The following is a 12,536-nucleotide window of genomic DNA, read 5'->3' on the forward strand; positions in this document are numbered from 1 at the left end:
GAACATACCTACACACCTGCTTACCACACCACCTCAGCTGACAGACAGAAGAGGGTAACCAGGCTGTACAATGTGGGCCATCCACCAACAGAGACAATTGGGGCATCTCTCCTCTCTTGACGTTTTGTGAATCAAAGACAAAATGATAAGATCAGCCAGGCATGGTGGCACATTCTGTTAGCCTTTAGTCCTGGCACTTAGGAGGTAGATCTACAGCAACCCTGGTCAATAAAGGGAGTTCCAGGACACCCAAAGTATTTAGATAAGACCTTGTCACAAAAAACACAAACAAACAAAACCCTCAAAAATAAATAAATATATTAAGAGTGAGAAAAAAAGTTTAAATATATAAATCCAGCACTTTCCACACACATACCCCAATCCACCTGGAGTCAGGGTGTCTCTATGAAGTGACAACTTTTGTGGCACTCACTCTGTAGACCAGGCTGGCCTTGAACTCAGAGATCCACCTGCCTCTGCCTCTTGAGTGCTGGGTCTAAAGGTGTACACCACCATGCATGGCGACTTTCCGCCTCTTGACAAATTGTTTTCTTTCCTGTTCCTCACAAACACAGCAAGCAAAATTTAAGGGATATTATTTTAGTCAAAACAAAAAGAAATGTGGAAGGAAGGATAGCTTTCTTTGAAAAGTGTGCAACTGAGATCAATTTATTTGGCATGTGGGAAATTGTCAGAAAGCAATCAAAATTAAGGGCCTGAGAGATAGCTCAGCAGGCAAAGTTTCCTGCTCACCAAGCCCACTGCCAAGACCCACCCTGTACCTGAGTGAGGCCTGACTCCTCTGATTTGTTGTCTTCTGACCACACACGTTACAACACACATGGGCCCATACACACACATATACAAATAAATACAGAATAATAAAAAATTTAAAATAATAAAACTGAGGTGTTGCCATGTTTAATTTTCTTTTTCTTTAAATTTAGAGTGAAAATGGGAAGAGGAAGAAGAGACAGGGAATAAGTAAAAGAACAAGTTTATAATGGGCTAAGCTGTGATCAGTTGCTCAGGTAGTGTGACCACTTGTGACCACTTGAGAAAATATCCTCAGGTTGCCTTTTTGTCTTAATGACAGTGTCCTTTGCATTACAGTCAAACTGGACTCTCTGAATGTGGCTGACAATGAGGGCTGACTGAGAAGCCAAGGACAATGGCACTGAGTTTTTTTTTTTAAATATTTATTTATTATGTATACAATATTCTGTCTGTATGCCTGAAGGCCAGAAGAGGGCACCAGACCTCTTTTACAGATGGTTGTGAGCCACCATGTGGTTGCTGGGAATTGAACTCAGGACCTTTGGAAGAGTAGGCAATGCTCTTAACCACTGAGCCATCTCTCCAGCCCCAGCACTGAGTTTTGATTCTACTGCATGGACTAGCCTTGTGTGAGCCTAGTTTGTTTGGATGCTCACCTTCCTAGACCTGGATGGAGGGGGGAGGACCTTGAACTTCCCACAGGGCAGGAAACCCTGACAACTCTTAGGACTGGAGAGGGAGGAGGAGGGAGAGTAAGGGGAGTGGGAGGGAAATGGGAGGAGGTGGAAATTTTTAATAGAAAAAAAAAATGTCCTCAGGACAGCAGAGTGAAGAGCCATCATGTTAAAGGTGAAGTCTAACCCTAAGCCAGCAGCAGCCATAGCAGTCGATGCAGGGTATGCTGGCCTCTGAGGACACATCTCTAGACTTTAGACAGATCTTGGACACACAGAGCCTACTCGGTTTCCCTCCTCCTGAGGATGGTGCTTTTGTATAAAAAATAATTTCTATGGGGATGTTCTATTGGGAACTCACCAAGGCCAGCTGGCCTGGGTCTGGAAAAGCCTGGGATAAAACCGGACTCTCTGAACATAGCGGACAATGAGGACTACTGAGAACTCAAGAACAATGGCAATGGGTTTCTGATCCTACTGCACGCACTGGCTTTGTGGGAGCCTAGGCAGTTTGGATGCTCAACTTACTAGACCTGGATGGAGGTGGGGGTTCCTTGGACTTCCCACAGGACAGGGAACCCTGATTGCTTTTCGGGCTGGGGGGGAGACTTAATTGGGGGAGGGGGAGGGAAATGGGAGGCGGTGGCGGGGAAGAGACAGAAATCTTTAATAAATAAATAAATTAAAAAAAATAAATAAAAATAATTTCTAAACTAAGAAAGGAAGAAAGAGAGGAGCTGACTCCCACCTGGACAGAGATACTTTATAAGACAAAACCCCACATCACATTACACAGCAATTATTTATTTAAATACCTAAAAAGGTCAATGATGGAAAAAATAGGTTTATTGTGAGAGTTTATATTCATTAGATTTATTTTGCCATTAAAAAAGTGCTGCCTCTAGATTATCCTGGCCAGATACAGAACACTTGGTGACACATGCAGCTACGGCAGAAACTACAACAGACACGGCCATTATAGAACAGTTTCACTTCAGATGAAGATCAGCAGTGGTCAGGGCGGCCTGTTCAGACTAAAAACATTGATAATATACAAATTGTTTCCCGTTTGATTGAAAGGGCTATAAAATCCCGCACACTGACAAGCACTGTAGTCACACAGGTAACACCTTTGCTAGCCGCTTCTGCTTCAGCTCCTCAGTCACACCCTCAGCTACACAATTTTCTAGATTTCACAATGGCTTCGATTCTGGCCTAGCATAAGTGACGGAAACAAGTGGTTTTGGAAAGCGAACCTTGACTCCTGTGTGATCTTAGAAACGGAGAAATGGCTGTAGAAGTCAAAGGATCATTCTGAGTCAACGTGAAATAAACATGTGAGTCAAGAGTGACGCCATCTCTGGTGACTGAAACCTAGCAGAGTGAACACTATGCCGCTAATGTAGAAATGTCTGCAAACACCATTTCTAGGACTCAGTGTGGGAGACCATATCTTGCCTGAATATATACATTATTTACAAAATATTCCCTTTTGGCCTCTGAAATTCAGCCACTTACTTAAATTTGGCTACTAAGGTGTTTTCTTCCACATGCCAGCCAATACTGCAGTCATCAACTATCAGTAAAATACTCTTATGCATGAATTACAAATATTAATAAAGTAACTCTGCATGTATAAATATCTCAATATTTCTAGCAGAATTTAAAGCATTCAGAATGTACATAAAAGTATTTGCTTTTGGTAGGCCGATTATTATTACTTTTTAATCATCGCTGTTTCAATAATGCTTTGTACATAGCAAAGCCCAAAACTGCAAAAACGGTAGCACCAAAACTCGCTCGAAGCCAGAACGTGGAGCTCTTGAGGTCAGCTTGTGTCACGTGCCTGCAGGCAGAAAATAGAATTGATATTTTATTAGTAGGGAAAATTTACAGCAATCATCTAACCTAACCTTCTATCTGGGTGAAATATTAGCACACTTGTCAGGCTAATTACATATAGTAATGCTTACCCAAAACATTCATATATATGGCTATACATACAATACAGACATCAGTAAAGACAAATGTCTTTACAATTAGCTACTACTTGGAAGTTGACACTTAAAATTTTATACACTTTTGTGACATGGGAAATAAAGTTAGATAAATCAGCTGAACATATTTTAATGTCACCACAGTCCTTCAAAAGGAGAATTAGGCTGGAGTCTTACAATTCTTAGGGTCATATTCATGAAATGCAAGCAAGACAAAAACTTCTATTCTCAGGAATCAAAAGCTATCTTGTAAGCAGTTAACTGACAAGTGATAGTAATACTGTCTCAAGAGCAATTCTTAATATGTGAAAAACTTGAGACTTAGAAATTCACCCCCTCTAAAAAATCCCCACCAAAGAAGAAGGGAAGACTGTAATGCTTAGTTTGGTTAATGCTAATTGAAGAGAAAAAAACTAAAACTAAACCCAACAAACCTTGATGTTAGACAGGCAGTGATAATGACACCAAATAAATGGCATGATGGAATATGATTCATCAAAAGGTGATGACACAAAGAAGCTGTATTATATACAACGAGAACAGGGACAGTCTAATACCACAAACTGAGTTTGTGGGCATGCTCAGTTAATAATACTGCTAAGTACCCTCAGGTGTCTCAAGTATGACAGCTTACCATGACAAGGTTAAAGCTTAAATGGTTGGAACATTTTATTTAAGTGTCAATGAAGAGAATTAGGCCGGGTTCTTAGGTAAGTGCACACAATTGAGGTGATGTAAAAACTTCCAGAAAGAGCTTAGTGAGACAGTCTCGGTTACTTTACAATTAGGCAGATTTGAAGCAAAAGTCGGATACTAAAATACCAAGATGCTGTATGCAAAGGAGTTAAGAGTCAAGAGGTCAACTCTGTGCACAGCTACTTTGCCTTGGTCATAATGTTTGGATTAGCTTTCACAAAATGTAGTCTGTTCTCTAGAAACCACTGCAACACAAGCCAGTGCCCCATGCATCTCAGCACAGCCAAACAACACATGCACTCCACATCACATCCTCACCACAAGTCTCTTCTCAGTTATGTTGGACAAAGCAAAGTGATAGCACAGGTTTATTCCACATTGCAAGCTAGTTTTTCCAACAGGCAATGTTTTTATTTTCTTAAAAGGTTAGGGAAGAGAATATTTAGATCTCAGTTTTTTCTAGCTGGAAAGATTCTAACGCGGCCAACCCACTGATGGTGGGAAATGTTACCTGTCATCAAGAAAAAGCTGGCCATGAGATGACTCCATGAAGATGGAATCTTCTACAGAGCTGACGGCGTGCACCTGGTGAGTGATACTGCCTTCGTCGTCTGCTAACAGCATGGCACCCCATTCAGCTACCCGGGCTTTTAACCTTTCATACACATGCACACAGTTGGCAGTTCACAGCAGGGCTCACGAAAGAACGGGACTTAAAATAACATCTCTCAAATAAACATCCTACATATATTTTGGGTTCCTTTTCTATAAGATTGAATCTTATGCTTTCTATATTTAAAAAATATGCATCACACAGATAATTACTGAGTTAAAAACTATTTTAAAACATTCATACACTGAACAAGGAAACCTGAAGCTGCTACATGGATCTCCTACATATCCCTAGGAGACTGGTCTTAGTGAACCAGACACTGAGAAAACCTTTCAAACCTTTACCGTAAGCATTGTCTGACAACATATAACAACCACAGAAGTCACTCAACTTATGCTAACAATCATAAGTCATGAGGCTTTTATAAGCTTAAAATTTCAGAATGTTGAAAAGTAAAAGTATTATATATGGAAAAAATGATCCCGACATTCCAAACTATTAGCTCATCAAGTTTTCATACAGAAACAAACAGAGGTTGCATTTTGAATTTCCAGTAGGGAAAGAGATGACTTAAAGCAGTGATTCTCAACCTGTGGGTCTATATCCCTTGGGGGGATGGGTGTCCACGACCCTTTCACAGAGCTCGCCTGAGACCATCGCATAACACAGATATTTACATTATGATTCATAACAGCAGCAAAATTATAGTTACGAAGTAGCAACAAAAATTATTTTATGGTTGGGGGTCACCATATGAAGAACTCTATCAAAGGGTCACAACACTAGGAACGCTGAGAACCATTGCCCTAAAGTATTAGCACCGGTTGAAAGTGTATTACAGCTTTTGTTTCAATTTTGAGTTTTTACTTTGTGGGGAATAACCTAGGGCCTGGCACATTCCATCACTGAGCTACATCCCCAGCTCTACTTATTTCCAGGCAGGGATTTGTGATGTTGATTAGGCTGGCCCTGAGCTTCTGATCCTGCCACCTCTGCCTCCCAGGGCTAGATTTACAGGCAGGAGTCACTATGTCCAGAAAGCTTGCTTTTGCTTTTTAATTTTCTCCTTTGTTCTTCAACATACAGGTACAGAGAGAAAGTATTAGTATTACAGCTAGCCATAGTCAAACTAGTTCTGTCAGAATTACCTCTCATGAGTAGCCCTGAAATGAATGTGTTTCACAAAGCTCTGCTTGTTGCTGTCACTTTCAAATTTTATTACTTATAGGGGGTAGGGAAATGGGGCAGAGTAATGCCTCGGCATACACATGAAGGTCAGAGGCAAGTATGAGTTAGTCCTCTCTTCCGTTAGTAAGTCCAGGGATTGAACTCAGGTTGCCATGCTTAGTGGAGAGTGCCTTTACCCACTAGGTCATCTTGCTGGCCCCCATCTGTATCTAAGGTCTAATTCAGCCCGTTTCCTGAGTTCTGGGAGTTTTAAGAGTGTGTCACCATAGTCAGCTTCCTTTTTGTTTTGTTTATTTTTAAACAGCTTACTAGATTGTTTTGGTTTTTTGGGACTGCATTTCTCTGTGTAGCCCTGGCTGTACTGGAACTCATTTTGTAGACCTGGCTAATCTCAAACTCAAGAGATCCGCCTGCCTCTGTCTCTGCCTCCCAAGTGCTGGGATTAAAGGTGTGCAATACCACTGCCTGACTAAATTTATTGGATTTTTTAAAGTGTGTTTTGCTTGTATGTATGCATGTATGTGCACTACGTGCATGCTTATTGCCCTTAGAGGTCAGAAGGGGGGTATCAGTATACAGAATACCCTGGAAGTGGAGTGAACCAGCATGTGGGTACTGGAAATCAAACCTGGGTCCTATGCAAGAGTCATAAGTGCTTTTAACCACCAAGTCAGCTCTCCAGCCCATTGCTATACTTTCAGTATTATTTAATTAGTATTCTCTTGTAACTTCTTAGAAAGGAATTTGAAGTTTTAATTTTCATTCCTTTCATCTTTCCATTTATACTTTCTAACTATAACTCATAGGAAACAGATGCACTAATATAAGTGGTATTCTAATTTTACAACTCCATTTATGTATCTCAGGGATGAACTTTTAAGAAAGTACTCTTAGGTAACTATAAAGCATGAGGTTTTTTGAGTTATATTCTACGAAGAAAGGTTTCTGGACCTCCTTGCTTCAGTTCCCCAGTGTTTCTACCTGGCATTTCCTACATTTATGTCTAATAATAATGCCATTACTGCTATCAGTTTATTCCTCTGATTTCATTATGTGTGTATGTGTGTGTGGATGTGAGGCCAGCATGCTAACACTGACCTATAGTCCTGGTCCTGCTAGCACAGGTCTCCTAATGGAGCTACAAGGCATGAAATATTTAACAGGTTTCTCAGGAGAGATTAAGAAATCAGTGCACAGCACACAATAGAGATGAACTGGGACAGAAATCACAAGCAAGCTGTTAACTGAGCAGCATGCCTAACAGTCATACACTTTGGGAGAGGTACAGCTTTGCCCCAGGGTCAAGTAATGCTTCCCCAAGCAGTAAGAACCCAAGTTTACAGATGATTCAGATATACAGGAAATGCTCCACAATCTCTGTTGACTAGGGATGCTTAAAGAGCAAATCAGGCAAACTTTACCGTGTCATGTTCTTTAATATATGAACCAGAAGGAAAATAATCTGAAATCCTAAAAAGCAGCAGCTGACTGAGAATCTGTAACATAAGCTCTTGAGTTATCTTAAATTTAACTATAGGGGCTGGAGAGATGGCTCAGCAGGTAAGAACACTGGCTGCTCTGATATTTATGATCCTAAGAATAAATAGATCCTTTTCACAATATAATTCTATGAAAAAGCAATTCATTTTTGTCTGATAAATAAAAGTCCTTTCCTTTAAAAGGGCACCTAAATAAACATTAATTCAAACTTTATAAGGAAAGAAGCTGGGGTGATTATCAAAGTAACATAGACAATTAGTAGTAGTCCATTAGTAAATAGCTTAAAATAAACACCATATATAGTCAACTTTAAAATGTATTAAAAAGGCCTGGAGGGATGGCTCAGCCGTTAGAGGCTAGGCTCACAACCAAAAATATAAGAGTTCGGTTCCCAGCACCCACGGCTGTCCCTCCAGGTACCAAAAAAAAAAAAAAATGTATTAAAAATACAATGGGGACAATGTCTATCCAAGTATCTTTAAGTCAGCAAATAGTGTGAATTATGTACTTTGAAACCAAACATGAATAAATAATTTATATGGCAAATGCAAATAAAATAAAATGAAAAAATCCTAAAGCAATCTAAGCACAAAGAAAATTGCACAAAAATAATGAATTGTAAAATAAACAATTATGATTAAATTGTAAGTTAAGAAAAGTGGGAAGATTACACATAGAAACCATGCTTTGAAAAAGAACAAGAGTATTTAAAAAGGGAGAAAGAATATGACCAAAATCTACTGTACAAAAAAATTTTAAAAGACGACTAAAAAATCACCAAGTAGCAGAGGCGACTGAGTGAAAAAGAACACCCGAAGGACAGACCAACTCCACAGCACTCTCCTATATGTTATCTCCTATAACATTCTCACATAAAGCAGGGGTGATCTTAAGTTAGAATAATAGGCAATTGATGTGGGATTCCCCTCTGTATGCTGTGAATACCATAGGTTAATAAAGGACTGTCTTGGGTGAGTGAAGGGCAGAATAAAGGTAGGTGGGGAAAACCAGAGTGAATGTTGGGAGAAAGAAGGAGGAGTCGCGAGACGCCGTGTAGCCACGAGTGGGGAAAGACGCAGCTGCCAGCAGGAACCTTGCCAGTAGGCCACAAGCCTCATGGTAAAATATAAAATAATGGAAATGGGCTAACTCTAGATGTAAGAGCTAACCAGCAATACACTTAAGTGATTGGCCAAGCAGTGATTTTAATTAATACAGTTTCTGTGTGGTTATTTTGAGTCTGAGTGACTGAGAACAAACAAGCAGACTCCTACAACAGGTAATAAATAAGAATTCTGGGTAATTCAAAGAAACAATCAAGTTCACTCTTATATACTCAGTTTATCACTTTCAGATCCCAAAAGTATTTAAAAATTAAAATAATCTCAAAAGGTGTTTTCCCCAATTAGCATAATTTGCATTTTTGGAAATGAAAGCCTTTCCAAAGATAAAATGATCTGACTACGTTTTCTTATTTTTAAAAATTATTTATTTATTGGCCGGACGATGGTGATGCATGCCTTTAATCCCAACACTCAGGAGGCAGAGGCAGGTGGATCTCTGTGAGTTTGAGGCCAGCCTGGTCCAGGACAGGCTCTAAAGCTACAGAGAAACCCTGCCTTAAAAAACCAAAAAAGAAAAAAAATTTTTTATTTATTATGTATACAGTGTTCTGTCTGCATGTATCCCTCCAGAAGACGGGACCAGATCTCATTACAGACGGTTGTGAGCCACCATGTAGTTGCTGGGAATTGAACTCAGGACCTCTAGAAGAGCAGTCAAGAAGACGGGACCAGATCTTATTACAGATGGTTGTGAGCCACCATGTAGTTGCTGGGAATTGAACTCAGGACCTCTGGAAGAGCAGTCAGTGCTCTTAACCTCTGAGCCATTTGTGTAGCCCAATCTGACATGGTAATGATCATTCAAATGTATTTTAATTCATACAATTCTAGTTATTCATAGTTCTAAAGAAAACACAAAACTATTCAGGTATGAAATATATGTCTATGCAGCCCTTGATGTCCTGGAACTATGTAAGCCAGGCTTGGCTGGAACTCACAGGGATCCTCCTGTCTCTGCCTCTGGAGTGCTGGGATTAAATGCAAGTGTCTGTGAGCCTGCCGCCATGTCCTTTCTTTAAATAATCACTTAGCGGAAGGTGAAAACACTCTTCAGGGAATGAGACTCAGTGACAAGTCCTCAGGTGATTTTTAATAAAGTAACTCTCTTTCTTTCCTGCTTATATTAATTACATTATTAAGATATGTTAAGCATGGCAAACCAGTAAGTGACCAACCACCAAACACTGTCAAAACCTGAGAAAACAGAGATGTTTCCACTCTCATCCCACCATCCAAACACTTTTTCTTGGTTGAATAATAATAATAAAAACTACGGGTGAAGAACAGAGATACTGCCATTCCTTGGGTGGCCTTTTTTTCTGTCCTATTTGTTTGTGACATAATCTTGAACTTGTGGCGATATTCTGCCTCAGCACTACTCCATACTCTGGTGTGCCTCCATTCTCAGGAAACTTTACCTTAAAACTAAGACTGCAAAATAGCTGCCTGGAAACATTCCTTGTCCTGGTAATTTCAAAAGTTGGTAATGGATATCTGTCAGTTACCAGGATATTTCATGTTAATTTTTTTTTTTTTTTGGTTTTTTGAGACAGGGTTTCTCTGTGGTTTTTGGAGCCTGTCCTGGAACTAGCTCTTGTAGACCAGGCTGGTCTCGAACTCACAGAGATCCGCCTGCCTCTGCCTCCTGAGTGCTGGGATTAAAGGCATGCGCCACCACCGCCCGGCCTTCGTGTTAAATTTTGTTTGCTTGTTTTTTTTGACACAAGGTCTCAAAACTCCGGCTATCCTGGAACTCACTCTGTAGATTGGTCTCAAACTTGGAGATCTGCCTGTTTCTGCCTCTCAAGTGCTTGGGAAAGGTGTGTGCTACCACATCTGGCTTGTGTGTGTGTGTGTGTGTGTGTGTGTGTGTGTGTGTGTGTGTGTGTGTGTGTGTTTAAGACCTGAGTCTCATTCTAGCCCAGGCTGATTTAGAACTCATTCTGTATGTTAAGCTGGCCTTAAACCCATATAATTCTCCTGCCTCAGCCTGCCTAGTACTGAGATTAGAACTAAGGCCCACCATACCAAGCTCTTGTCACATAAAAATGTTATTTTTAAGCGTTTGTAGAATAGAAAGCCAGCGAACACCAGTGCTACACCATACAGGGCCACAGCTGAATAGTTACTGCCTTTATGTTATAGACAGGACGGTCTCAGCCACCATCTCTCCTCACACTCCACATCACTTACCTAGAATGCTAGATCCTTTGGGAGCTGAGTTTTGACCTCAGCTCACCTGTGCTGCTTCTCTACGCCCTTCTATAACCCAGAAGAAATTTAGCACAGAACCCCAGAAGTTCACTGCACTTCTATCCAATATACGGCAAAGCAGCAACTGAGGTAAGAAAGAGTCCTCTGAAACATACATTGTTTTCCTCCTCATCTTTCCATCTTAACTACCAGATTACCAGTGAGGAGTGCTGACACCATTATTAAATCACTTCCCATTTTAACAGATGTGACAGATAGGGCTGGCTTGAAGATTGCAGTGTAGGGCAAGCACATCAATTTAAACATCTCCAGTCTCACCTGGAAACTGCATCAACCTAAGGGAAAATTGTCACCAATCATACAGAAAAGAAATCAGTCTGCTATGATAGCAATTAAGAGATTCTAGAATATATAATGAAATAGGTGGTTTGTAATCAGTAATTACTGTAAGCAAAGGGAGGTTCACCAAGAATAAAACATCAAGCATGTCACTTCCTAGTTAATAAAATAACCCACTGGTAAGTCAGGAGAATGTGGTGAAAATTGTACACTGATTCCAGAAAACCCTTCCCTGAAACTCCTGATAGATGAGAAGATGCAACGTATACTAACTAGATAATAACATGCAATGTATACTAGGTAGTGATATGCATTGTGTATACTAGATAACGTGTGTATACTAGGTAATATACAATTTATAACAGGTAGTAATATGCAGTGTATACTAGATTATAATACAATATACAATGCATATTAGGTAAGAATAAATATTTTACTTTGGTTATTTGGAGCTAGGTTCTCAGAATGGAGTTCAGTCAAACCTCAAAGTTACTGTGAAAACTAGGCTGGTCTTAAACTGGAGATCCTCCTGCCTCAGCTTCCTGACTGAGTACTGGGATTGCAGGTGTGTGCCACCATTGTGGAATATTAATTTAACTAGGCAAAGATGTGTTACATTTGCTTCTGCTACCTTTGTTTTTTTTTTGTTTTTGTTTTTTCGAGACAGGGTTTCTTTGTAGCTTTGGTGCCTGTCCTGGAACTAGCTCTTGTAGATTAGGCTGGCCTCGAACTCCCAGAGATCCACCTGCCTCTGCCTCCCGAGTGCTGGGATTAAAGGGATTAAAGACGTGTGCCACCACCGCCCGGCTACGTTTTTTGGTGTTTTTGAGACAAGGATTCTCTCTATAGCTTTGGAGACTATCCTGGAACTCGCTTCTCCAAACCAAGCTAGCCTTGAACTCACAGAGATCTGCCTGTCTCTGCCTCTTGAATGCTGGGATTAAAGGCGTGCGCCACCACTGCCCGGCTTGGCCCACGCCTTTAATCCCAGCACTCGGGAGGCAGAGGCAGGCGGATCTCTGTGAGTTCAGGACCAGCCTGGTCTACAAGAGCTAGTTCCAGGACAGGCTCCAAAGCCACAGAGAAACCCTGTCTCGAAAAACAAAAACAAAAAACAAGAAATAAAAAGCTGAATGGTCAACAGTTAGGCAGAGGGAGGATAGGAGGGACTGGCAGAGAATAAAGAGGAGAAGCAATCTAGAGAGAGAAGGAGAAGAGAATGAGGGAGAAAGAGAGGGATGCACCTGGGGCCAGAAGCCAGGGAGCCGTCAGTCAGCCAGCCATGGAGACAGCAGGAAAGTAAGATATACAGAAAGGCAAAAAGCTCAGAGGCAAAACGTAGATAAAGAAAAACAGATTACAGGTGTATGCTCCCACACATGGCTCAAAAATATTTTTTCACTAGCTGAATTTT

The 12,536-nt window shown here is 40.6% G+C and overlaps 1 protein-coding gene across 6 annotated transcripts in view; it reads right to left on the reverse strand.

Moving 5' to 3' along the window:
• Window positions 1-2,195: 2,195 nt before the first annotated feature.
• Rhot1 (ras homolog family member T1) overlaps window positions 2,196-12,536 on the reverse strand; it is a 73,094-nt gene continuing 62,753 nt past the window's right edge. For 4 of the 6 annotated variants that reach the window (XM_075991421.1, XM_075991419.1, XM_075991420.1 and 1 more), the window contains one exon: window positions 2,196-3,297. In XM_075991421.1, coding sequence (XP_075847536.1) covers window positions 3,180-3,297 — 118 coding nt within the window. In that variant the 3' untranslated portion in view covers window positions 2,196-3,179. Of the gene's footprint in view, window positions 3,298-4,655; window positions 4,800-12,536 lie in introns of all 6 variants that reach the window. The other 2 variants (XM_075991416.1, XM_075991415.1) reach the window with 2 other exon arrangements.

Source organism: Microtus pennsylvanicus, chromosome 11 (assembly GCF_037038515.1).
Source record: "Microtus pennsylvanicus isolate mMicPen1 chromosome 11, mMicPen1.hap1, whole genome shotgun sequence".
NCBI classification, from domain to species: Eukaryota; Metazoa; Chordata; class Mammalia; order Rodentia; family Cricetidae; genus Microtus; species Microtus pennsylvanicus.